Source organism: Terrapene carolina, unplaced genomic scaffold (genome assembly GCF_002925995.2).
Source record: "Terrapene carolina triunguis isolate 2854851 unplaced genomic scaffold, T_m_triunguis-2.0 Scaffold234, whole genome shotgun sequence".
NCBI lineage: Eukaryota > Metazoa > Chordata > Testudines > Emydidae > Terrapene > Terrapene triunguis.
In genome coordinates, this window is record NW_020664585.1 from 8624228 (window position 1) to 8651165 (window position 26938).

At 48.3% G+C, this 26938-nt stretch overlaps 1 protein-coding gene across 1 annotated transcript in view; it reads right to left on the minus strand.

The window, feature by feature from the left end:
• The window catches only part of NCOR2 (nuclear receptor corepressor 2), a 392352-nt gene that overhangs the window by 134777 nt on the left and 230637 nt on the right, over nucleotides 1-26938 (minus strand). The window contains exons 9-10 of the mRNA XM_024196814.3: nucleotides 15992-16058; nucleotides 194-366 (exon numbers count right to left, since the gene is read on the minus strand). Of these exons, the coding sequence (XP_024052582.2) occupies nucleotides 194-366; nucleotides 15992-16058 (240 nt within the window). The remainder of the gene's footprint in view (nucleotides 1-193; nucleotides 367-15991; nucleotides 16059-26938) is intronic.

Here is a 26938-nt window from a genome sequence, read left to right on the forward strand (position 1 = left end):
GAGAAAGCAGCCAAGTTATTTGTTCATGGGGCTCTGTGGTTTGTGCATCTAACAGTTATTCCATTGCAGGAAAAGGAGGGGGCTTGTTTACCCGGGAGCCACCCCCAGCCATTTAAAACCATCTTTGAACCCGAGCCCCCTACAGGCAAAGGAGAAAGGCTGCCTAGCCTCTTCCTACCGCTTCTCCTCTAACCTCTGCATGCGCTCCTGCAGTTCCCGCTGCTTCCGGATCTCTGGGAACTGCTTCTCATAGTACTCCCGCACTTTGCTCTCCTTGGCACGGCGCCGGGGGTTATTTTCAATGCGCTCCACTTTCTTTTCCCAGGCTTCCATCAGCTGGTCATAGCGCTGGCAAAACTTCTGTTCCTGAAAGGGCAAGTGAGAGGGGGAGATCAGAAAACAACCCCAGACAGAGCAGCTCCTCAAGCCCTTCCCTCGATGGCTCGTCGGGCTGAACAGCAGCCAAGCGGCTGAGAACAGTAGCGGGGTTTGTTAGGATACGTTACACAGGGCTGGGGACCAGAAAGAACGAGGAAGCTCAAATCAAGTGTTCTTAACAGAGGAGATTTTGTTCTTCGAGTTGGAAAACTTCCATGATGTCCTTGTCCTAAAGGTCCCTCTCTGAGTGGGACTTTGCTTTTCCGAAGCACTGAGTATCTCCAAACACTTCACACACATCCATTCATTAATCAAACCCCCCGCCACCCCCTCCCCAACGAGGCAGATACGGTTCTGCTAGGAGATATGGGAGAAGATACACGTAAGGAAACTGAGGCGCACAGAGAAGACAATGAGCTCGCCAAAAGACACAAAGCGGGAGTAGAATCCCCACGTCGCTGATCTAATCACTGGATGACATTTCCTCCTGTAGACTGTTACTCTCAAGAATGATTTCCCCCTGCTTCATTCACTGTCTTTATCAGCAGAGTTTAAGAACATCTGGTTACAAGGACAACGCATGCACTTTGACTAAGTCTACACTGCAATCAGAGGTGTCCTTGCAGCTTAGGCAGGCAGGCAGGCATACCCACGCTAGCTTTCATCTAGCCAGCATGGCTATAAATATCACAAGTGCACCTGGAACCCTGCGTCCATACTTGCATGGCCAGCCTGCACCAGGTGTCCATGCCACCATGTCTCCGCTGCTATTTTTAGCTCTGCAAGTGCAGGTATAGCTAGCGCAGTTACGCCTGTCCGAGCTACAACCACCCCTCTGATTGCAGTGTAAACATGTCCGAATTGCTGATGCTGGAACTAGCCCTTCCAACCATAACGATGAAGCAAGGGCCCCGTTTTTCCAGACACTGGGCTCCATCCTCCTCTTTGTTTCACTACTTTTATCCCAGTGTCATTCTATTTGCTTCAGCGGAGTTCTTTCCGATTCACACCTGCATAGGAGAGAGGAGAATGAGGCCAGCAGCCATGATTTTCTGCATGCACAAGGCTGCATGTGTACAGAGGGGAAGGTCAGCCAATGGCTAGGGAGCTAACTCATCATGCGGGAGACCCAGGTTCAATTCCTTGCTGTGCCACAGTCTCCCTGGGTGACCTTAAGCAAGACACTTCATCTTCTTGTCCCTAAAATTCCTCCTCTGTACAACGGGGACAAATACCCTGCCCCACCTCGCAGAGGTGCTGTGAGGATAGGCGCTCAGATACTAAGGAGACGGGGCCAGATAAGCACCTAAGGCAGGTGGGCAGATGTACATGCAAAATGATTCTGTGAGTAGAACTGTTTTTTTGCGCACACGGAAGCTCCTTTGAAAATGTAGTCTAAGATCAACGCCTGCTGTCAGGTATGTGCTAGCGCCTCCCACTGAAGGCTTTGGAAGCTGCAAATCCATAACATGGTTGGAGTCCGTTCTAGAACAGCAAGGTGAGAGGGAAGGAAAAAATTCACCAAGAAATCCCAACCGCATTATCACCACCATCGCTATCCGCATTCAAGTAGTGCTAGAGGCCCCAAATGAGATTCGATCCCTATTGTGCGGACACTGTGAAAACACCCCCCCAAAGGCTATTGAAATCCCTTTGCGCCAGCCCCACGAGAGGCGGTCCCAGCCCTGAAGAGCCTGCAACCTAAACAGACAAGAAACGCAAAGGGCATGAGGAAAACAGAGACACGAGATTTCAACTGCACTACGGTCAAGGCTTAAAGCATTTTGTTTCAGAAAAGAATCGCCCCAAACCACAAGTACCTCTGAGTAATTCCCAGTTGAAGGAGAACAGCACTCGAGTGAACACAGCAAAATTAATGAAACTTCAGTGCCAAAGCTGCTGCAAACAGAGTCTCCGGGGATAAGGAGCAGATTATGGCTGGTTTCTCCCGTGGGAGGTTAGAGCATCTCAAAAAATACCCAATACTACCAAAACTGATCAATACTAAGAGTCCAGCTATTTCCTCAAACATTTCATGGTGATTTTTCTTGAGCCTTCTACGCCCTGGTGCACTCAATCAGGAAAGATGAGAAGGGGAGAAAAAAAAAATATACCAGAGAGGAAAATAACAATCTATAAGAGCTGTTCCTGAGGGAACAGAGTCAACCTTTTGCATCCCGATATGAAAGAGCAAACTAGAAGTGTCAGCACGATGTGCTGGCAGGCTTCCCTGCCCTGTGGAAGTCAGTCACACACAGACACAGACACACACTTACACTTCAGAATTGGGGGCCATTTCTTTAGAAGCCCTGCCTGAAACAAGGAGGGAAATTGGATTCTCGTGATGGCTGGTGGTTTTTCTTTAATAATTAGCGCACTCAACTCCTGTACAACGCTTTCAGTCTTCAAAACCCTTCACCAACGTCAGCTGAGGTTTGGTGAATTCAAGTGCTGCCTATGGACCACAGCCCTCTCTCTCTACAGAGCACGGAGCCCTGGATTCTCTGGTACGATCTGGTCACATGTAGCCACTCACGTGGTGCAAACTCTGGCCACAAATGACCCGTGGAGAATTCCCCTGGCTGACAAACACCTTACTGGCATAAAGCCGAACACAACTCCTTCCCCAGCACCACACAGTGTAGGGATGTGGTGGGAGAGGGAGCTCAACCAATTCTTCAGTAGAGGTGGTGCTAAGTTAGAGGCAACAGGGAGGTGGAATTCAGGCACAGGGGAAAATTGAGTCCAGGAGTGTGCAGCGTTCAGCGTGTCAGTGCAGACATCCCAACCCAGCCTCACGCCATACCCCAAACCTGACATGGGGGACCACCTCTAGACGGGGTCCCCACTCAGCCTCTCTGAGCCACAGAATCCAGGGCCTCTCCATGAAAGCTATCAACATGGGAGCACCAATTCAGATGGGTTTTACTGCAATGTGGACAGCGGCCCACCGGGAAATGGGCTAAGACAACCAAGGTGTCACACATTAAATCCTCCTAGTATTTGTTGAGATATTGCTGGACTGCATCCTGACTGGAAACAACCTGCCTGCCCCAGAGCTCCACCAATTCTTCCATGCACATTCCCCATCAACCCACGTAGGACGTCCTAAGCATACAACTAAATCCAACCAATAGTAGGGATACAAAGTGATTCTACAAGCAGGGAGTCCGTGCATTCTGCTTCCTGTCCACTCCCAGCAAGGTCTCATTTGATGGCGGGGTGGGTTTCCCAAAAGACACAATGGAAGGCCGACTGCTTAGGACATTTATATACTCAACCAGATGGCAGGCTTGATCAGAGAACAGACCAACAGGAGAAGTTCTGCTCCAGTGGGGGGTGGGGAATCACAGAGGATGGAGATGAAATAGACCTGCTAGATTCTCGCCTCCAATGTATGATTTTTCCGTACTTTATATTCTCACCTGTGCTCTGCGCTGCCCAGTTTTAAATGACTCAAGCAATGACTGGTAGGTCTTTTACAACTCTAATGTCTAAGGGTCATTTCTTCTCTTGGAAGAAGAGACATTAGGAAAAACCTCCTAACGGGCAGAGTGGTTTTAAGCACTGTAATAAATTGCCTAGGGAGGTTGTGGAATCTCCATCAATGGGGATTTTTAAGAGCAGGTTGGACAAACACCTGTCAGGGATGGTCTAGATAATACTTAGTCCTGCCTTGAGTGCAGAGGACTGGACTAGATGACCTCTCAAGGTCCCTTCCAGTGCTATTATTCTATGATTTGATTCTTCCCTTTAGGGATATAAATGTTTAATGGGGTAGATAGAACCATAGGAAATGCAGAAAACACAGTTCATCCCATTCCCTTCTGGCTCTGGTCAATGTACAGTGTACACACACACACACACACACACCCCTACACACACACACACACACACACACCCCTCCATCAACATGCAGGAAGGTTTGCCTGAGTAGCCTCCATTGTGCTCAGCCCATACACCAATGGGAAGGAACAGAACTGTAATTTAAAAGACTGCTCTTCTCTGGAAACTAAAAATACCTTGTTAGCAACACTAAAGCTCCTAACCAGGAAACCAAGGTAAGAGCGAAGGCGTTCAGGCCCGTTACCACATCATCTTAGCAGCCAGAGAAGCTAACAGTGAAACAGACCAGTCCAAGTGCAAGGGGGTGAGGAGTACTGATTGACAAACATGGCTTTGCAAGGACTGAGGGCCAGATTCTGCCTCAAGTTACACTGGCATAAACCCAGAACAACTCCATGCGACTTCCTTCTGGCACAGCCATCATAGATTCATAGATTCTAGGACTGGAAGGGACCTCGAGAGGTCATCGAGTCCAGTCCCCTGCCCTCATGGCAGGACCAAATACTGTCTAGACCATCCCTGATAGACATTTATCTAACCTACTCTTAAAGATCTCCAGAGATGGAGATTCCACAACCTCCCTAGGCAATTTATTCCAGTGTTTAACCACCCTGACAGTTAGGAACTTTTCCCTAATGGCCAACCTAAACCTCCCTTGCTGCAGTTTAAGCCCATTGCTTCTTGTTCTATCCTTAGAGGCTAAGGTGAACAAGTTTTCTCCCTCCTCCTTATGACATCCTTTTAGATACCTGAAAACTGCTATCATGTCCCCTCTCAGTCTTCTCGTTTCCAAACTAAACAAACCCAATTCTTTCAGCCTTCCTTCATAGGTCATGTTTCTCTAGACCTTTAATCATTCTTGTTGCTCTTCTCTGGACCCTCTCCAATTTCTCCACATTTTTCTTGAAATGCGGTGCCCAGAACTGGACACAATACTCCAGTTGAGGCCTAACCAGCGCAGAGTAGAGCGGAAGAATGACTTCTCGTGTCTTGCTCATGTTTGCTTTTTTTGCAACAGCATCACACTGTTGACTCATATTTAGCTTGTGGTCCACTATAACCCCTAGATCCCTTTTTGCCGTATCCTTCCTAGACAGTCTCTTCCCATTCTGTATGTGTGAAACTGATTTTGCCTTCCTAAGTGGAGCACTTTGCATTTGTCTTTGTTAAACTTCATCCTGTTTACCTCAGACCATTTCTCCAATTTGTCTAGATCATTTTGAATTATGACCCTGTCCTCCAAAGCAGTTGCAATCCCTCCCAGTTTGGTATCATCTGCAAACTTAATAAGCGTACTTTCTAAGTCGTTGATGAAGATATTGAACAGAGCCGGTCCCAAAACAGACCCCTGCGGAACCCCACTTGTTATACCTTTCCAGCAGGATTGGGAACCATTAATAACTACTCTCTGAATACAGTTATCCAGACAGTTATGCACCCACCTTATAGTAGCCCCATCTAAATTGTATTTGCCTAGTTTATCAATAAGAATATCATGCGAGACCGTATCAAATGCCTTATCAAATCCCCCTGCCCATAGGGGCCCACCATCACCACCATATCCAAGCACCTCCCAAGTATTCTGGGTTTAGCCTCATAACGAACGCTGAAGTTTCCCTCCCATGAAAAGGCACCCCCTCCCTCCATGGGAGTAATGGTCTCTTGCATACTAAAGCCTAGGTCGCACCTTTAAGGCAGCGCCCTGAAAAGGGACCCTATGTAAGCAGCGCCCCAGAGAGGGCACTGGGCCTCAGACACAATTTATTCCCTTCTGCCCTCTTGCTCTGGGTGGAGGCAGTAAGTTACTGCAGCCCATGGAACGCTGCAGCTTATTCCCGCTGTTACGCCTGGCCAGCCCGCCCCCTGCAGAAAGAACCAAGTGAGGAGCAGCGGCTGGCGCTGCACACTAGACCCACATCCAAGATTCAGGTAGGTCGTACTTGGCCATGCAGTGGGTGGAGCCATCCATATTTGGCTGGAGAAGGCAAGAATGCAGCCCAGCCGTAACCGAGCGCGCCACCCCCCCGCTAACCAGACGGGCCCCTCCAATGGTCACGCTTACATCCTTCATGCTGGGGTTCAAAGCAAACTCCAGTCCAAGTGAAGGCAACCGGGTTTGCCAATGGGGATTTTCAGGTTTCATTCTGAGTGACACTAATCCACTCTAGGCCAAAAATTAGGAAGTGAAAGCAGATGTCACTTTGCCAAAATTCAATGGCCAACCCCAAATCCCCCCACCCCCTTGTGTCACTGAGTTCTCTGGGTTGGAAAGAGCTTATCAGCAACTGATTTTTTCATTAGTCACACTCCAGGTCACTGCATCCACACACTGCAAATCCAGATTTCAAAGAAATACAACCTCCTCTCCATTAGCTTTGCCCCACTGCAGGAGGGAAGTCTGCAGCTGTCAACGTCGCCAGAGGTCTTATTCTCATCCAGTAACTTTCTCCTCCGAAAGAGGCCCGATGGAAAGCTTTTGATGTGAGTGGGAATCTTTCCATTGATTTCACTGTGCTGTGGATCAGGCCCAAAACCGGGAGTGGGTTGCCATCTCCATGCTGCTGGATCATGCCATTTATACTGGACACGTCCAACTCCAGTGTCCGTCGTAAGGCAGTTTCAAAGCGGGGGAGAGCGGCCAAGTCACCCAGAGACAAACCCCAGCTCTCTTCCTATGGCCCCACTCGTCTTGGTTATTGCCAGAAATGGCACCTCGGTGCTGTGAACACGTTTTCGCTATGTAACCTGAGTCATGCTGCATGCACCAGCCTCGCACTGAAGAGTCTGCGTCCCTCCTGATAGGTAATCTGGATCTGGTGTAAGCGAATCCATCTCCTACTGGAGTCAACAGGAGCTGTGCCTGCTTACCCCAAGGCCTGATGTGACCTGCTTTGCTCCTCACATCATCAGGAATATTTCAGTTCCAGCACCCTGACTGCCAGCAATGACCGTGGGAAGCAGAAAGGACGCACAGCTCGTGCCTAGAAACTGGGTCGGGTGTGCCACATTGACAAGTTCGAAACTGCATGAAGTGACTTGAAAACTCAACTACTGGGACCCCAGAACCTGTTCACCTAATTCAGACAGCTGGCTCCCCAGGCAGGACTCTGCCATTTGATGTGTCCGGCTACAATGGAATAAAAGACCCATGGCATGGCTGCAGCTGGCCCAGGTCAGCTGACTTGGGCTCACGGGGCGAAAAATGCTGCGTAGGTGTTCGGGCTGGGGTCCGGGTTCTGGGACCCTTCCCCCCTCGTGGGGGCCCAGAGTTCAGGTGTCTACACAGCAGCTTTACAGCCCCGAAGTTCAAGCCAGCCGACCTAGGCCAGCCACGGGTGTTTAACTGCTGTGCAGATGTACACGAAAAGCCCAGGCCCAACTCCAGTGCTGTATAACTAATAACTCATCGGGGGAGTTCATCACTTCCACAGGGCCACTTCCCTGACATGGATAATTGCACTCATTCTGGGAAGCAGGAGGGCGGCTACCGTACTAACTGAGACTTCCCACTTGACCGGAGCTGGAGTGAAGTGGCAGCTCCCCAGGCAGGATCTAGCTCCCAGCACAAGCGAGTGCCACCAGGGCCCAGCTGGGCCAGGTGCTCAGCCAAGGGAAATGAAAGAGGATCCAAGCTCTAGCGCCCAATTCACTGGGCTGCAGATTCTGCTGTTTCAGCATCTCCGTATTCAGCGCTTTGAAACATTCCACTTTCCTTTGGCACAAAAAATTACTCTGCCTGCATCGCCCCTTCCCCGCACCACCCATTAGCTAATCTCTGAGCGGTGTGCCTCAGCCTGATTTCCAAACCCGTTACCACGCAGCCCGAGAACAGGAATGCTGCTCCTTTGCTGCCTGAATGGTAGCATCTCCCACGTGGCCGGGAGCACAGAAGCCAACAACACTCAGCTAAACCACAGCCTCCTATGTCTCTCCCTAAAGTCCTTTCCCCACAAAATTCAGGAGTGTTGCCATTCACTCTTGCCATGGAGACAGTGACACTCAGACCTCACTGGTGCAGGAACCAAATTAGCCATCAACATGACCCAAAAGAGCCACCGTAGTGTGAATTCATTGTTGCATTTACTATTATGTATATATAGAATTCTCACAGCAAAATGACCAAGTATTCTACAACTGGTTAGTAACAAAGTAAAAGCATCCTGATTGGTTAATAATTACATCACACAGTGTTTTAACATCATGTGCCTCAAAGAGCCACAGGAGACACATTCAAGAGCCACTTGTGGCTCCCAACCCTCAGCCTGAGTATCACTGCTCGACAAGCTGGAGAAGCAACCCAAGACGGGCAATGGCCCAGATCCTCGGCACCTAACTCCCACTGATTTCCATGGGAATTAGGCACCCAAATACCTTTGAGGATCTGGGTCTAGATGCCCCAACACTGCTGGCCTTTGTCATTGCTAATGTCCAGGGGTCTGGGATTCGCTCTTCTGGACGGCGTTTGAGATGGCAGGGACAGTCGAGAGGAACTGGCTTCCCAATCCCATGAGTCTCCCCATCAGCCAGGCCTGAAAGCAGGGTTAGAGTCAACCCCTTTGCCCTGCCCAATCCTGCCACCCCCCCTGCATCGCCAACATCTCTAAGAGCTCTGTCTTTTCCTCTCCACCGATGGGGCTCAAACCCTTTGCAACCCCTCCTCTCTAGCCGCCGTGCTACTCACCTTGCTTCTTGCCAGCCTACCAGAGAGCTGCTGCTCACACCCGTCCTCCCCAGCGGCTGCACCACCCACGGGGAGAGTCAACATCCCGAGCCTCGCTTTTAGAGCACTGTACAGCGGCCTCCTCCACCTCTGCTCTGACTTCACCTTCTCAGTCCCCAAGCTGCTCCTAAGGCCTTGTCTGCACTGGGGATCTGCCTCCCTTGCAAACAGCAGGGGCCAGATGCCACATTGATGCATCAATGCGCGGAGACAGGCAAAGCTGTGGATTGCACCGATTCAGCCGACACCTGCTTCAAGCAGGCGAAGCTGCTTGACCTGCCTGCGCTGGTGCAGTTAGCCCTGTGCCTGGCCCCTGAATGCTGAAACCCCCAGGGCAGGTTCAAGCCCAAACATCCCTCCTCCCTGAGCAGTGGAATCACCGCCCTCTCTTTATGGCTGTAGTGACCACCTGCTCTAACTGGCCCTTGTTCATTGGTCTTTTAAGCTGCAGCAGTTTATTCCAGTGCTCTCTAGCATTGCCTCTAGTTGGCCTCTTTGAAAGGTGGAATCAGTTGTGCATCTGTCAGTGACTTCCAGAGGGAGGTAGACCCCTTTGAAAAGCTCAGCCTAAAAAACACAAAATCCAGTGGACCTGGATGTGGGCACGGGGCTCCCATGCACACCCAGGGCAGGAACTGGCCCATAGCACAAGCCAGACCAAATTCAGTAGGTCCTCTGTATTTACAGATATTGCCAAAAGTTTATAGTCCACATCACTTTCCTCACAAGAGTCGCCTATCGGAGAACATGGCTCCATGGGATGTGTCAATGGGAAGAAAGACAGAAAAACAGACAGAAAGCTATTGATGTTTCTATAGAATCCCATGCAAGCCCTGAGCAAAATCACTTGCTCTCAAGCTGCCAAGTTTCAGCCCAAGTGGGTTTTTATGCTCCAGTTCTTATGCTGCTTTAAATGCAGTATTCGGGAGAGCTCTTGTTTAGTGTTCGGTGCCTTCTTTTGATCTCCAGTTACGCTCAGTGAATCTCTCAAAGGAGGCCATATAATCCAAACGAAGCCCTGGAAAGTTAGCAGGAATCTGAAAGATTACAGCATTCCCTTGTCAGAGCAGTGGCTCAGCTGCAACGTGCGGCAGTAATGAAGGGGAGCATGGTTTGTTAGGTTAAATCACAGGTCGGCATTCCCCGGGGGTAGCACCAATATAAAACCCAGCTGGGCCACTTGCCTTTGGAAAGAAGTAAATCTGATCAGATTTACTCCTTGTGAAAGGTGAACTTCTAGCATATTAGTCATTTAAAGTAATGGAACAATACGACAATAAAACCCTACATCTGTTTGGTCTTTAGAGCATCAGATTTGATTCAGACAATGAAAAGCCGAAGTAAATTATTTGGGGCTAGCAAAAATTGACCCTGAAGTTAAAGGGGGAACAACAGTAATCAGCTCTTTATATAGGCCTTGGCAAACATGACATATCCAACGTTTCTTGGGATGTCAGGAAGTATCATTAATATACCCGTTCCACAGATGCGGAAACTGAGGCAGGGGGTTCATTGGCTTACTCCAGGTCCATCAGGAGACCAGTATCAGATTTTCTGGCTCCTACTTCTTCCATTGTCAAACCACACTCTCTCTCAAAATGCTGCACAATCAGGACAGGATGCTGTCCCAGGGTGGCTGGTCCTGTAAGAGGAGCTGGACTCAGCCTCACCTGTGACACATCAGCGCCCGCCCAGCTGAGACTGATCTGCCAGGGATCAGGGGATTATAAAAGCCAGCTTGCAGGCCAGCTGGGGAGAGCGCTGCCGAGAGCAGGCAGGCACTGGCAGGAAACCCTAGTTCGAGGGGGGAGAGCTACAGGAAGCAGGCTGGCTACTGTGGGAGGCCCTGGAGAAGGATATGGCTCTGAGGCATGTGGCTTGCAGAGTGGAAACCCATAAGGAATAGACAGGCCCCTGCAGACGACCCGGGGTTAGAGGGAAGGGACTCGTTTTCTGTGGAAGAAAAAGAATAAAGGGCCTGAAGCAGACCTTGGACATGGCTTCGCTCCTTCCTGGGCTGAGGGGACAGGCCAGCAGCCTGCAATGCCAACCCACATAATGCAGGGCACAATGGCTCAGCACACGCCCTGCATCTGCACAATGTGGCCTCTCTGTTTTCCGGGGGCCATCACGTCTCGTGCAGACTGGCAGGTTTGCCGCGTGCATACACATTCCGCACTGCTACCCAAGCCCTGCTGGGTGTGGCGCTGGGAGTGTCTTCAAGCATGACCACCTGCTTTTCCAAATCTAAAAAGTAAGCCAGCCCTTCCAGAGCCGAGTAACACAAACATGCCATCGCTGGGTCATGGGGGACACGGTCCCTCGGCCAGACCCTGTCAGTCCATCACATCCCAGCTTTCAAACGGGACAGTCCCAGCTGGTCGAAGCGGCATGTCGCTCTCTGAAATAGGCAAAGCCTCTGGATCCCAGGCTGCAGTCTGGAAAGTGGGATGGTCCCCGGCATCCCTTGCTTCCCTCCACACACGATTGGTTGCAAGGAAGTGATAAAGGCAGGACGTGTCTAGCTGAATGCAGGTCCCAGCTTGAGGCAGGCAAAGATGCTGTTTAGGAGTCCGTCTGCAGAGACCCAACACATTCTGTTCTCCTGTTTCTCTGTCCCCGCTGCCCTTTCCCTCTATTGCTCCCCCTTCTGTCTCCTCCCTTCCTTCTACTGTCTCCACAGAGGTGGTGGGATTCTCCCCGGCCACGCTGAAGCACAGCCAGCGTGCGGTCTGCTCCGGACCCCACCCGTGCTGCTCACAGAGGCGCTCTCCGCGATGGCGCCCCCATGGGGCTGGTGTAGCACAGACACTCCTCTCCAGCAGACTCAGCATGGTGCAGGAGCCCCATAAAATAGAGCCCAGCATTGGGACCTTCCTGCTCCCCTAGGGATGTGTAGGAGTTTTTTCGTTTCAAGAGCAGCTCACCTGGGAACTAAGGAAAAAGTGGGGAACTGGAGCAAAAATCGAAAGCTGTGAAACCAGCTCAGCGAGAAGCGGCTGGTAATCCGAACAGACCCTGGCAGCACAGAGATTTCACAGCCGCTGCATTTCTGCACCTATCCTAGTGAGGCCACCTGGGCCAGACAGCAAATAAACAAACAAACAAGTCAAAATACGCAGGCAAATGAGGACGCGCTCCAAGGTTCCTTCTGCTGCCAAGAAGTCTGCCACGTTTTCCTGCCTTTACAGCTACGTGTTTGGGAAAAGGCTAAAAATAGCCCGTGAAGTTTAGCGCGCGGTGGCCTGAACGCTGGGATGCAGCTGGCTGCTGCGTGCCAGCCTGTGGTTTCCCTGGAGAAAGAGCAAGGCTCTGACTCTTACAATTTAGGAAGGCAAAGGCTTCCTCTTCCGAAAAACAACCCGGATTATGCAGGACACTTGGAACCCGTGACCCCACCCGCTGATGCGACACGAGGGCTGCCCAGAAAACATTCATTCTGCTTCACGAAAAACATCGCGGTTACTAAACGTTTTTGTTCACACCGGAGGGAAATGGAGACTTTTCCGAATCAGGGACTTGAATACGGGGCTTCAGCACCCCACGTGAGTGCGCTAGCCACCAAGCTAGAGTCAAATCTCCCCCAGCTGGAACTGTTCCACTTTGTACAAAGAATCAGCCATTCAGCCTAAACAGAATACTCCACATCAGGATCTGAACCCGGGTCTTCCCTAGTCCAGGTGAGCACTGGCCTATTTTGGCCATTCTCTTTCTTTTATGCCCACACGCACCCACCCTGGTCCTGATCCACCTGCACGTGGAAATTTTCATCAGAACGGAGATGTTGCCACACACAGTTTTGATTTTGACAAACTGGCATTTTCCCACAAAAAAGAAGTCTTGTCAAAAAATTCCTGAGCCGCTCTAGGCTACCTTACTTCTCCCGTAACCTCCCATCTCCTCCGTGCGATACACAAACACACACCCTGCACCGCTTGTGGCCATTAAAGACCCCAAGGCACTGGTTCAGGGGGTCTCCAACTTCATTGCAGCACGACCCCCTTCTGACAACGAAAATTACTACACGACCCCAGGAGGGGGGACCGAAGTCTGAGCGTGTGTGTGTGTGTGTGTGTGTGTGTGTGTGTGTGTCCCAAGCCCAAGGGCTTCAGCCCTAGGCAAGGGACCTGTAACCTGAGCCCCACCACCTAGTGCTGCGGACTTTGGCTTTGGCCCTGGGTAGTGGGGCTCAGGCTTTGGCCCCAGGCAGTGGAGCTTGGGCTTCGTCCCCAGGCCCCAGCAATCTAATGCCAGACTTGGCGACCCCGTTAAAATTGAGAACCACTGCACTAGTTTATTGTGCATGAGCGTGTGTGTGTGTGGGGGGGGGGAAGCTTAAGCTGACTATGTCTACACTACAAGCACTGCAGTAAGGCTGCTGGCACATAGGGGATTCCTACCGCAACAGAAAGGCTTCTCCCGTTGCTGTAGTAAATTCACCTCCTGAGCAACATACCTAGGTTGACCTACCTACATAGACCAGGCCTGAGGGGCAAAGCAATCTGCCCACAGTCACCCAGCAGGTCAGTGGTAGTGCCAGGAATAGAACCCATGTCAGCTGAGTCCCAGTCCAGTGCTCTATCCACTAGGCCACACTGCTGATATACTGATGACACAGTTCAGTCACTAGCAAAACAGACCAGATTAAAACCAGTGTCTGAGTGGTAAACAATGTATCCCTTTACCAGTCCCCTGGGCCATCCAATCCCCTGGCTGCACCAGGCAAATGCAATCCGTATCTAATGTAGAACTATGTCCACATCATGCTATTTGTCTAACGGTGATATATAAAAAGGTGCATGCGTGTGAGTGAGAGACGAATGGAAACATTCGAGTATAGACAAGTGCTTTTAATTTCTTTTTTAAAGAAGGTCTGCTATATGAAATAGGCAGCTAGATGTGCCCATTTTGCAAAGAGAAACAGCAAATGCATTCACTTTGCAAATTCAGCAACAATATACTGCCTATTCTACAAAAATAGGCAATACGCTTCCCCCTAAATTGAAAAGTCCCCGTTCAAGGGCACTGAACAAACCGGGTGGCAGAAATTTACTGATTTCTTCATAATTGGCAATTTTTCTACAAGACACATTTTGGGTCCCATGCAGTTGCAGTCAAATAAAACTGCCCCTCCACCTCCTCACTACTTACAACAGAGCAACCTAGTCAAGATTTAGTACAATGGAGGGTATCACATACCAGAAGCAACCCTGCTTAGTTCCTCTGTGCTTCCAACAAAACCACATACTGCTTTGCAAATGTTCTATTTTGAGGAAGAAAATATTGATGTTCTTCTCTCAAATGCAAAAACCATCAGTTATTCCAGGCAGTGTATTTGGGGAAGGAGGGTTATGAAGCAAAAAGCCAAATGACTTGAAGGTGAATTCCAACCCACATGAGAACTGCAGCTTTCCCTTTGGAATGCACATCCCAGGGCATCACAAAAGGTTTTTTAAAACACAGAAAAGAAAAAGCACGCGCCCTTAGTCACTGTCAGCCATGCTCTGATCACTGGCTCTGACACACCTCCAGGAACAGCCCCTCAGAGCGCTGCTTTTACAGTCACAGCTTTAATACCACTTCCCCGATGTGGATTATTCAGAATTTTCCCAACTATCCCTCCCAGTTTCATGCAAACCTCCACTCCCACGGAAATTAACAAAACCTGCTAACCCTTCCACATAAGAAGCTAAATCCGACATTTCAGGCTTCCCCACAGAGGGCAGCTCAATAGCGTCTATATCGAAGTCTGCGTTTCTAAATATTCTAATACAGGGATCGGCAACCTTTGGCACGCGGCTCGCCAGGGGCTGGTTTGTTTACCTGCTGCGTCTGCAGGTTCGGCCAATCGCGGCTCCCAGTGGCCTGCATTAGAATGGGGGCTGCAGGAAGCAGCGCGGGCCGAGGGATGTGCTGGCCGCCGCTTCCTGACACCCCCGTTGGCCTGGAGTGGCAAACCGCGGCCACTGGGAGCCGCGATCGGCCGAACCTGCAGACGCGGCTGGTAAACAAACCGGCCTAACCCGTCAGGGTGCTTACCCTAGCGAGCCGCGTGCCAAAGGTCGCCAATCCCTGTTCTCATGTGAAAGTCCATTGCAACATATAACTTACATGGGAAAAAATTACATGCCTCGCCTGTGAGACTAATAATCATTTAGATTATTAAAACAAACATTGTTTACAAGCTGATTTGTACTTCCCAGTCTGGGCTGTTTGTTTACTTTTGGCATTTCACCTAGATTGGACAATGGATAATAGACTGGTCAGTTTCACTTTTGTTCCTAGGTTTCACTTTCCAGTGACCATGGAGCAGCACAATGGAGTCGTTGCGTTACTTTCCAGAGGCAATGCTGTATGTCTCTTCACCCCCTTATTTTAAATAAAACTGAAGTTTAGGTTTGTAACCATCTGACCAGGTCTCTTCAAAATCTCACCATAAAACTCATGTCTTTTCCATTAAGTAACGAAGAGCAACTTCCATGAAAAGTTTGCAGTTCACCCTTAGACTGCTTTTCTTGCAACAGAACTGGACGGGGCGGTGTTTTTTGTTTTGTTTTAAACCACAAATTCCTAAAACGCAATTCTGTGGTCAGCTGGAAAGAGTGAGCTTAATCTTCATGCAATTTGTCTGCTGTGGAGTCAACATAAGCTTCACTCTTCTCTCAGGACCCCGACTACTTACACTGAGTAACAAATGTACTCCACAAACAACCCCATTGAAATCAACGATGGACTCCACTATGGATAAACCAAGAGGCTATTTGCCTTTCCTGTGAATGGGGATACTTGTGAAGTAAGGTACTACCGAGCTGTAGAATCGGGCCCTGGGTTAGTTGCGTACAAGTTACTTTTATAATGGAGGCTGCTACAGCATGGAAAAGAGAGGGTCCTACAAGAAGGAAAAAACAAAGCAACAGGTAACATGTTAAGTACCAACCTGTCTGTGCTGGGATCCTTCCTTTTGTTTTCTACGTACAAGAGCTAAACATTGACTCTTCTTTGCATCTGTTATGCACATACAAAATAAGACTTAGGAACTTCACTTACCCACTGTTTACGAGCATGATTTCTCCTCTTAAAGTACAAAATTAACTTCTTCCGCATTGCCTGGTTTCTAAAGCAGAGAAAAGGGGGAAAAACATAACAGTCCGTTAAAATGCAAAGTCCTGCACACCCCTTCTGTTTTCCAACACCATGCAACAATTTCTACCTTAACTTTGAAATGACAGCAACTTCCGAGCGGCGGATGTGGCACCTACAACAACACTGCATATATGGACCTTACTGTCACTTTGGAGCAAAACGGAGGTGTTCCAGCAGTTCTCCTACGCAGACCAAAGTCTTTCCGAATGCTCCTTTGATAAGCTGCATGGTTTGCCTTGCAGTATGCACTTCACCTTGGGTTAGTCCTGTCATCCCAGCGCCTGATCCTACCAACGTTTACACGTGTGTAACTTTACTCACTGATGTGTTTCCAGGGTCAGGGCCATAGATTCTAACTAACTTCACAAACTCCCTTAATCCTCCAAACATCTGCGACCAAGCGTACCGCTCACTACCACAAGTAGCCCCACAGATAACAAGTGCTCTATGTTATGTCAATAGCACTGCTCCCGGGAGCAAGCAATAGCCAGGATAGTGCATGTTGGAGGACCAGACCCTTCATTTTCCAAGTGATGAATGAAAGACAGCCACGTAACAGTACTGGCGTATTAGCGCCTATGGTATCTTACTGCCCCCACCCCCATGGTCCTGACTCAAAGCATTAACTACACAGCATCCCTGTGGTACAATTCAATGTTAGACGCAGTTTACAGCTGGAAAAACAGTAGCGCTCTGTGGAAGCTATGCCACAATTACAGGGCAATGGGAGGTTTCTGCTACAATGCTCAGAAACGAAGGAGAGCAATGCTGACATTTAAATCGCCGGGTTAGGCTTCGGCAGGACTGAATCAGCAGCTGACGCTTCTCTTGGGTCTCAGCTCAGGAAGGTATTTAAGCACGTGCCCAACTTTCAGCGCGTGAATAACTCATTTATTTCCCTGGTTAATGTTAGGCATGTGCCGAAGCACCTAGCTGCAGCGGCCTGAGAGCTGGGGTTACTGCTGGCTGCAGACAGAGAGTGCTGCAACTTTCACATTGGGGAAGTTTTCTTTACTCTAGGCTTGATTTGCTTTTTCTGGAATGCTGCAGTTCTGCAGAGAGCTGCCAGAGAAGTATGGATGTAATTACAGCTCAATGCAACCTCTCCACACAGAGAGGTAAAGTGACTTTCCTAGGGTCATACAGCAAGCCAGTGGCACAGCTAGGATTAGAACCCTCAAGAGTTCCTTGTTTCCAGCCCAGGACTCAAACCAACAGGACCATGCTGCCTTTCCACTTACCTCTCGAAGAGAACTTTAGGACAGCCACCTTCCCAGCCTAGGAAAGGCAGAGCTGCCTGGAACGCGTGCCTGACTAGCCAGCACACACATAGTGGGCTCGATTTTCTACCTACAGGATCCAAATGATCGGAAGTGACGGGACTGAACTGGTGGTTTCAAAGGAACACTGGATGCAAGGAAATCTCCCACCCCTTTTACTCCCTGGGAACCCTGTCCTGCAAAGGAGCAAGCAAATCAACCTTGCAGAAGCTACTGAGTGCCATGCAGGATCAGGACCTCACCAGCAGCTATAAGGGATAAAGTAACCCATGTGGATTAAACTAATCTGCACTTTTAGCCAGACACGTCTCAGCCCCTCTCCCCCCCCCCTTTTTTTTTAAAAGAGGTCCAAAATACCACGTAGAAAAGAAAAAGTCCCCACCCCAAGGATGGAGAGCTGACGGGCTCGCAGAAGCCTGCGAAATGCTGGCTGAACGCAAGTGCTGAACTGTTTCAAACAAACATTTGCACTGCCAGTCGTTCTTGCAATAGAAATTTGGCAAAGAACAAAGATCAGGTGTGAGTGTGTGTTTGCAAAGAAGCCTCTGATCCCAATGAAAGCTGAGCTGCACGGTGCGTAATTACTAGCGGGAGCCTAAAAAGAGTCTCACCCACCCACCCAGGAGTTCCCAAAATGAAATACACCCCGTGTTCTCACGGAAAAAAATTACAAAACAGAGCAGCAGAGTGAATGGACTTTATTTTAAAAGAGATCCACAGCCCCTCAGGGACCCACGATACACACTGTGCCCTCTCGCCCCTGCCTCCGCAATAACTGGGCATAATCTGGCCCTCCTGCAGGAGCTGCATTACAGACACCGGATCCTTCTAAGCAGCATTTCTCCAAAACACAGGGAGCAGCCCAAGAGCTACCTAGCCAGATATGGGGATGGATGGATCATGGATGGATCAAAGAAGAGGTCGTCACCTTTATACAAAGAGTGTATAGAGTTGGATTTACTTTCTAGAGAAGAGGGGATGATAATGGAGATATCCTATCTCCTAGAACTGGAAGGGACCCTGAAAGGTCATCAAGTCCAGCCCCCTGCCTTCACTAGCAGGACCAAGTACTGATTTTGCCCCAGATCCCTAAGTGGCCCCCTCAAGGCTTGAACTCACAACCCTGGGTTTAGCAGGCCAATGCTCAAACCACTGAGCTATCCCCTCCCCCCTCCAACAGAGCACAAGGTCCTAACAAGGCACATTCTACCCTTTGCGGTTCAATCACCCACATTTGCTTTGGCTGCTTCTCAATTCCTCTCCTGGCATTTATAGATTTTCTCCCTAGAATGTAAGCTCATTGGAGCAGGGGCTGTTCTTAAACCTGCCTGCAAAACGCTATCCAAATAATAGCGGGACGTGGGTCAAAATCCAACTCTGACTTGATTCGTGGTCTAAGTAATAATGTTATATTCTGTTTTCCTTTTAGTTACCGGTGGTGTCAAATGAATGCTGGCTCCCTGAGCTCTGGTTAAGCCGCGCTACGCTGTCATTCGCTCTGACTTTATCTTGAACGCTTTGATGTAAAAATAGAATATGATTTCCAAGGTAGTGCTTGCAAGTGGCATCTGCAACCTCCTCCTTCAAATAGGAAATAGCAGCTAACTGCCTGAATTAGATTCAAACATCCCCAGTTTGAGCCTTCTGAAAGTAAAAAGCTCAGCCTCAAACCACCACGCATGGCTAATTATGGGCAGCGATAAGTTTAATAGAATTAATACCGATGTCAAATATCAGCATAAAGGCTTGTGTGTCCCTGCAGACCACAACTGCCTGGATCTAGAATAATTTTTTGAACAAGGGCCTGCATATCAAACGGTGTCCTTTTTATTATTATTCTGATTATATATGCATATATATAGGCAGTGTTGATCACAAAGAAAAAAAATCTATGGCAGAGGGGCTGCTTTTTGGGGACGAGAGGGGCTCACTTTTTTTTGACTGTATGTTTGCAAAGGACCCACTGTTATTTCAATCGGCATTGCAATGATCAGAGCCCATCCCATTAGACCTATTTAACCAACATCACTGACAGAGGCTTTTCTCCACTAGATCACACAATCCCGTTGGGCTTTGTCTACATTTCTACGGCACGTTCCATCAAAGGATCTCAAAGTGTTTTGAAGCTAATTGTTGACTTAAACCTCACCATCCAGCTGTGAGGAAGATAAAGTATTTTCTCCCCTTTTTAAAAAATGGGGAAACTGAGGCATGAGGTGAAATGACTTTGCCCACTATCATGCAGTGAGTCACGGAAAGAGCCAGAGACAGGGACTCAGGACTTCTTGTCCTGTGCTTAAGCCACTAGGCCATGTTTCCGCTCCAGAATACTGCAGCTTGGATGGATTAAGGCTAAATGCAGCCAGATCCAACATAATATCAAGGCCCGCAAAATATTAGGCCTTCCAGGAAGAAAGTTCCTTCACGGCTCCACCCCCCACCCCCCCCTTAGCCTTCTCTCCCAAGTCCTCTGAAGAAATTCTTGACTTCTCACTGGCCCTGCTGAGCCAGACCCACTCAGAACACTGGAATTAACCTTTCATAGAATATTAGGATTGGAAGGGACCTCAGGTGGTCATCTAGTCCAACCCCCTGCTCAAAGCAGGACCAATCCCCAACTAAATCATCCCAGCCAGAGCTTTGTGAAACTGGGTCTTAAAAATCTCTAAGGAAGGAGATTCCACCACCTCCCTAGGTCAGTGGTTCTCAAAGCCGGTCCGCCGCTTGTTCAGGGAAAGCCCCTGGCGGTCCGGGCTGGTTTGTTTACCTGCCACATCCGCAGGTTCGGCCGATCACGGCTCCCACTGGCCACAGTTCGCTGCTCCAGGCCAATGGGGCCTGCGGGAAGGGCGGCCAGCACATCCCTCAGCCCATGCTGCTTCCCGCAGCCCCCATTGGCCTGGAGCGGCGAACCGTGGCCAGTGGAAACAGGTTATCTGAAAACAGAGCATTGCCAACTCTGATGATTTTATTCCAAGTCTGAGGACATTTGCTGTTTTTCGTCAAGCCCCAGGTCTTGGAGTCAGGTGATCGTTAGCATTTCAGCTTTAATTAAAAAGAACAACGTTTTATTTCTACGTTTCCTGGTTGTATAGAAAAGGTTGAAAATGTGAACCCTAAACCTCAAACACTAGAAGGCAAATAAAAAGAGCCCAACAGTTATTACTGTCTAAAGTCTGGGATTGAAGAGAGTCTGACAGGTGATTTTTGAATGCTTGGGGTTGGCAATGCTGAATCACAACACTGCAGGAGAAAAAGTGAAATTGACCAGAAACAAAAGAAAACCCGACTAACACATTTCCAGCTTCCAAGCAGCACAAACAGTGGAAAAAGCAACTGGGGGCTTCACTCACCAGTCCAGTATCAGGCAGCACAACTGCACTAAGTCAACAGAGCTCCACTGACATAAAACTGGAGTAAACGCAGGAGTGAAACAGGCTCTAGATTGTTAACACTATTTCAGTTTTAATCATTGAGGGGCCCGATTCATCCTCCAATGGGGACGTCGATGGGAGTTGCAACTGTAAGCAATGCCAGGATTGGGCTCACTGGTGTCAATTTAAAGGTAAGCAGGGAAGTCGATTTCCACAGAAGAGTATCCCTTTAAGCTTTGCCTCACACCTGTGAAGTCGGAAGGCCAAAGGAGAAGTTCTGCGGCTCTCTGCTATTTATACACCCTGCAACAAGGGAGCTGCAGCACTCAAAGAGATTGAAAGGCGGGGGGAGGGGCTCGTAAGTGTCTCACCCTCCACTTCTGGACCAGGCAAGGCAGCTAATCAATACTCCTCCTTCCCAAGGCAAACCAGACAGCTTCTGGCTACCTCCAAGAGCAACACAGGAGTTCTGAAGCTGCTGCTGCTGCTGGAGCTGCCTTGAAACTCATCAGCAGACAGGAGAGTAAATGAGGAAATTTAGAGGCTCTTACGCAGCTGATGAGTAGTCTTGAGTTTTGCACTATGTCTGACCTTGAGAATACTAATGTAGGCAAAGGCTTAATCACTCTGCAGCTGTAAAGCCTGGCAATGTCTTGAAAGCAAGTGCATGTTTATCATTATCAGGGCTGAAATAATCAGCTAACTGAAGGGTTGTGGGGGTTTTTTTTGTTTGTTTGTTTGATAAACAGACTCAATGTTTTTGCTGCTTTACCTTTCCTGTTAAGGTCAAGCCTTCAGTACGATCTTGCTAAATATAAATATGCTTCACAGTTTATCTTGCGACATACACCGCTGTTACTTAGAAACCATTTGCAGGGAGGTTAATTCAGGGCACATGTCTGAGGAGCACATGTTCTGCTCCCAGGGCAAAATCAAACAGTGCAGCAAAATTCCCGCTGCGCAGCTGGTGAAGGTAAAGGCTGTCCTCTGTAACAGCTGGAGAGGCACACAGTACTTGTAGCACCACTTTAGGAAGGTCATCATCGCAACACACCATCCCCTTCAGGGGCATCAATCCTCAGGAACTACGTCTTCAGTCCCCGGGGTCTTAAAGATCTGGAGAATTCAAAGTGATTGAAAAAATAAACGGATGGAGGTATGGAGCTAATCTTGAGAGTTAATTTTGAAAGCTATGCTATAGATTGAGAACAGGGAATCATGCCAAAAACTTTATTTGGATTCTGAGCTGCAGATGTGCTGGAAAGAGATCCGTTAGAGTGATTTGTATAGAGGTTAGCTCACAATTAGTTCACTACTCAGTCTCCTCTGAAAAGCTGGCTGATTGTGAAGCAAGGTAGGGAGGTACTTGAGATCCCTAGAAATGCAGCTGTCTCCAGAGTCTGCTTCAGAACCAGGAGAAAGGGGGGGGGAAATCAGGGCAAGGGATGTGAAATCAGCAGCAATCCCATATGCTCAGTCTCTGAGGCAGGGAGTGTCTAAAACACAGCTCACGGCCCCGCTTGGGCTTATGGTATGGAAGTAGAGCCCAGAGACTCCTGATTTGAGATATGCCAGAGCCCAAGCCTGTTGTTCATTTCAAAATCGCTCTGCGAACCCTTTGGGGTTTTTTGTTTTTACTGCTGGTGAACTCAAACAAGAAGTCCTTTCCATTCGGCTCTTGAGAAGGACAGGAGCCCCAAAGCAAACACTATGCAAGTGTGCAATGCTGTATTTTACAACATGGGTATCTTTAGAAGTGAAAGCCAGGCACAGCTCTCTGTTTCACAAAGTACAGATGCCCCTCTTCTGGGGGGAAAAGGGTGCCGGCTGGCTGAATTGCATGGGATTTCTTGCTTGGAAGAGATATTGGTATCGATGTCCTGGTCTGAAATCAGATATTGCCCAGCCTGCTGCCAAGCAGACTCTACCAAGATAACAAAGCCAAGGAGAGAAAGGGCAGAGAGTCTGTCACAGTCTCATTCCACCTGTGCCTACTTGGTCTGAGGGATGTGAGGAGGAAACAGATGTTAAATAAATAAAAACGCATGGTTTTAATCATGACTGAGGTTGGGGCAGGAACCATCACCTATAAAAACATAGCAGGATTCAAAGCACCACATCCATAATTTAAGGCCCAGTTCTGCAGCCTTTTCTCATGAGTAATCCTTCCTCACCCATGTAGCCCCACTGATGGCAATGTGATTACTTTTATGCATGAGTAAGTGTTCCGGAACTGGTCTCATAATCACTAAGTACTATAAGTTAAAAACAAACAAACAAACAAAAAAACCAACCTCTCTCGCTCTCTAGGCAAGGGCAGCAAAGAAACTCCGTTAAAGTGGATACTTTCACCTTAACCTGCTTGACATGTGGTTTTCTTCAGTTTTGGCTTTCACAATGGAGCCAGTGGTGGAGGGAACCCATCAGACTGACTCTTGAGTTATTTGGCCTGAGCCCACATGAATTACTTGGCTAGAGTCTACCGAGTTGTAACCTTCGCACATTTTGCACGCACACACACCAAACTCTTGCAATAAGCATTGCAGATACACACAGGTCTGGGGTACTGTATATCTCTGGCCAAATCTGCCTGCACAGAAGTTTGAGCCAGCACAAGAGACAAAGGAATGTTGTTATTTGATCAAAACTAATCTCAGGTGTTTAATTACACAGGAATCCTTTTCACCAAATAGTCAGTATAAACAGAGGTAGGGATCAAGCCTGCCAAGATGTATGGCAGTCAGGGTGAATTAACTGCTGGCAGCCCGATTACACAGTGACATTTGTTGTGCAGACAAGGGACAAAGGCAGAAGCCGGATGATGATTTGGGCTGAACAAACCGGAGAGTCTGGGTTCTTCAGTCATTGGAATCCACGCCGCAAGACGGAGACGCTCCGAGATCAAAACTAACCAGCAGCCAATGAAAAGGGAATAGCTTATATGTAAAGAAAAGGCTGGCTTGCTTCCTGCTGGCTTGTAAGTGTTTCTGCTGCTGTCCCAGCTCCTTCTGGTACCCAGTCACATCAGACACGGTGCTTGCCTGATACCAGTACTTTGTGTTGCCTACCACGTCCCAGCTCACATGTTTAGATGGCAGAGTGTGGAAACAGGCTACCCTTAAACCTACAAAGGTGTGAGTGACACCTGATCAAATGTATCAGAGAGGGCAGGCTGTGTGTAGCATCCCACTCATCCATTTCCTTGCTCCTGCTCTGAGATGTGACCATATTACCAGGCAGGGTATATCCCTATTTACCCATGGTCACGTCACACCTCTTAACTGCAATGAAGTGGGGAGCAATGCTCCACGTACAATGTTCAGAAACCCTTTGGGGGGAGGGGGGAGAAAAGGTTCCATTATCCAGAGTGTCCGTTTTCCTATTAATTTATCCCAGGGCACTTGGGCCCCACTAAGTTAACAGTGTTATTACCACCACTAATGACAAAATAAACCGCGAGCTGAACCAACAGAGGTAAATCTCTCTGGAGTTGCTGTAAGGCACTCGTAATGCATTCCATGTGCTACAGGCACTGTTTGTGCCCGGTGACACTAGCCAAGAGAAAGATACTGTAAGTGGATTGCCAATCACATCACCATTTTTCTGAATCACATCCTTGCAGATACAAATTGCACTTGGCTGCAGAAGTCCCAAATTATCACAGCTTTTATCTGTAAACAGCAGAAAAAGGCTTGAACCACTAATCCTCCTGGAAGCTTATACGCTGCATTCGGCATGACTGTGTTCCGTGGTGATGAGCAAACGCCGTAACAGGCAGATTGGTATTACGGTGTCAGGGACCTCGGAGGTTCTCGAGTGGAACTCCCTGCATGCCACACAAGGTTTATGCCCCAGCCTGGGATCCAATCCTTTTTTTCATGTCGAACGTGCTTGAATAACTTCCTTTGGCAGCTGTTCTCTCCATGCCTGGTGTCCTTAATGTCAAACCTGGAGATTTAATTTAGGTCCTTTTTGCACCTTTGGGCTGAAGACAAAAATCAGACAAGTGCAATCCTCACTGTAGTTCTTCAGCAGCGGTCTTTCCAGCCATAAAAGACACCCAGGCATTACCCCACTTTGTCTTCTCCTCAAGCCCATGCTGTTTGTTTCAGTGCTGGCCCCTTCAAGGTATTCCATACAGAGTAAGCACCAGGCTTGGCAGGAACAACAAACCGTGGGCTGAAATGTGATTCTCCATCATTTAATAATTCATCACAAGCTAATACTTCTGCACTAGCACAAGCGCGTGGGAAAGAGGGGATGAAAAAGCCTTGAATGGGGGGGGAGGGGAGGCTGTTAGGTGAATTGTTGATGAGGTGAATGTCTGCAACTGCTCCGAGAAAGACCAGAGAGGGAATAAGTTAGCATGGCAGTCTGACAAAGCGTTCATGTTACAGGTTAGGATTTTGCTACGCTGCTAGAGGCAAATTGATACTGCCCAATAAAAAAAATGAACGACCCAAATTTTCAAACTTGACGAGTGATTTTGGAGCCGCAGTTGAGATCTGAGTTTGCCCCAGGTGTACACCTAAAAACACAGCCCCCCAAATCATGAATCTCTTTTGAAAGTTTGAGTCTGTATTGAGTTCTTAACCGTGCAGCAGCAATGATTTCGGATCAAACCCACTAGCTATGCTTAGCAAAATGAGCCCATCACAGTTAACACAATACAGACGCTCCCCGACTTACACAAGGGTTCTGTTCCGGAACGCCTTGTGTAACTTGAATTTTGCATAAGTCGGAAACATACGCGACCATTACGCAAAAAAAAAAAAAAATTAAAAATTAAAAAAAAAACGAAACAAAAAAACCACCTTATTTCTAGCTTATGGAACTTTTTCCGTAAGTGCGGATTTGCGTAAGTCAGGTTTGCGTAACCCGGGGGGCGTCTGTACACAACAGCATGGTTGAGGTTGCACCTAGAGGGGTGAGAAACCCAAATCATGCAACGGTTTTACCCCCATTTCTGGTGGAACTGCAAACTCTGAACTCAGTCCAGGATCTCCAACACATTTGCAAGTATTTCAAGAGAACATTGGCCCCGTTTGGAACAAGCTCTGATTTCACACCAGAGCCATAAAAAGCAAAGGACTGAAAATCCATGTAAACTGAGCCTGAAGAAAAGGTTTGTGTGAAACGCTGAACAGAAAATACAGCCTGGCCCAGTTTGAGCTCTTTAGGGCTCAGAGGTGGCTGATATTTTGCTCCAAACTATGGAACCCTTTACGCAAACCATGACAAACTTGGTCCTTCAGGGGAAAAGTCTTGGTGAGCTGTTTTTCATGGCTGACTGGATGGGAGTCTACTGCAGTAAAGGTAAAGGTTCCCGCAGACAATACCGTCTCTCAGCGGACACTTGATCCTCCTGGTGTGGATATCTTGTAGTTCCTCCAGACACTTAGCAGAAGGAAGGTTAAAGCCTTTGGTGCTAGGAGTCAGAGAATATTGCAAAGGTGCTACAAGAGGTGCAAACTCCTGTGCGCCAGTGCTTTGAAATCTGGCACAAAGCTACAACAGAAAGAACCAACACAGATGAGATTGCATGTGATTACTGCAGAATTAGGTTTCCAATGTGTTTGCTGCCTTGTTTCAGCAATGTCTGAAGCAAGGATTGAGAAGATTGTTTTGAAGCCCATTGTATATGGAGTCACTTTCCCGCAAGCCTCGATTCAGGACCTTTTAAATAGCCATCAAATAATCTTCAGGGCTGACAGGATGTTGTGAAGAAGCCAGTCAACATTGTGTTGTAAAGTTGAGCTGTCAATGTTGTGTTTTAAAATAATGAACTAATAGCTAGTGCCTGTTTGCTGCGGAGTGAGGGGGAAAAGCCTCTGCCCATTACACATGATCTCATTAAAATGTGGCTATTTTAATTTGTATTGCTCTCTTACTTCTCCTTTCCCATTGATAGAGCGGCAGGTATTTTCCTTTAACAAATCAGATATTCACCATCTGAAGGACATTCCCCAGCAGCTTGTAAACATTTCTAAGGTAGGTCAAAAGTCTTAGGCATAAACTTATTGACAGCGCCTTAGATCACGCAGCAGATGTAGCATACAAAATTCACTGTCCTCGCTCTAAAGTCTGCTTACATAGGTGAACCAAATAGACCCAAGCAGAAGGGGAACCGAACATAGCAAAGCAGTTAAATAAGACTTAAAAGCTTTCGAAATTGCAAACACTGGCATGAACTGGGG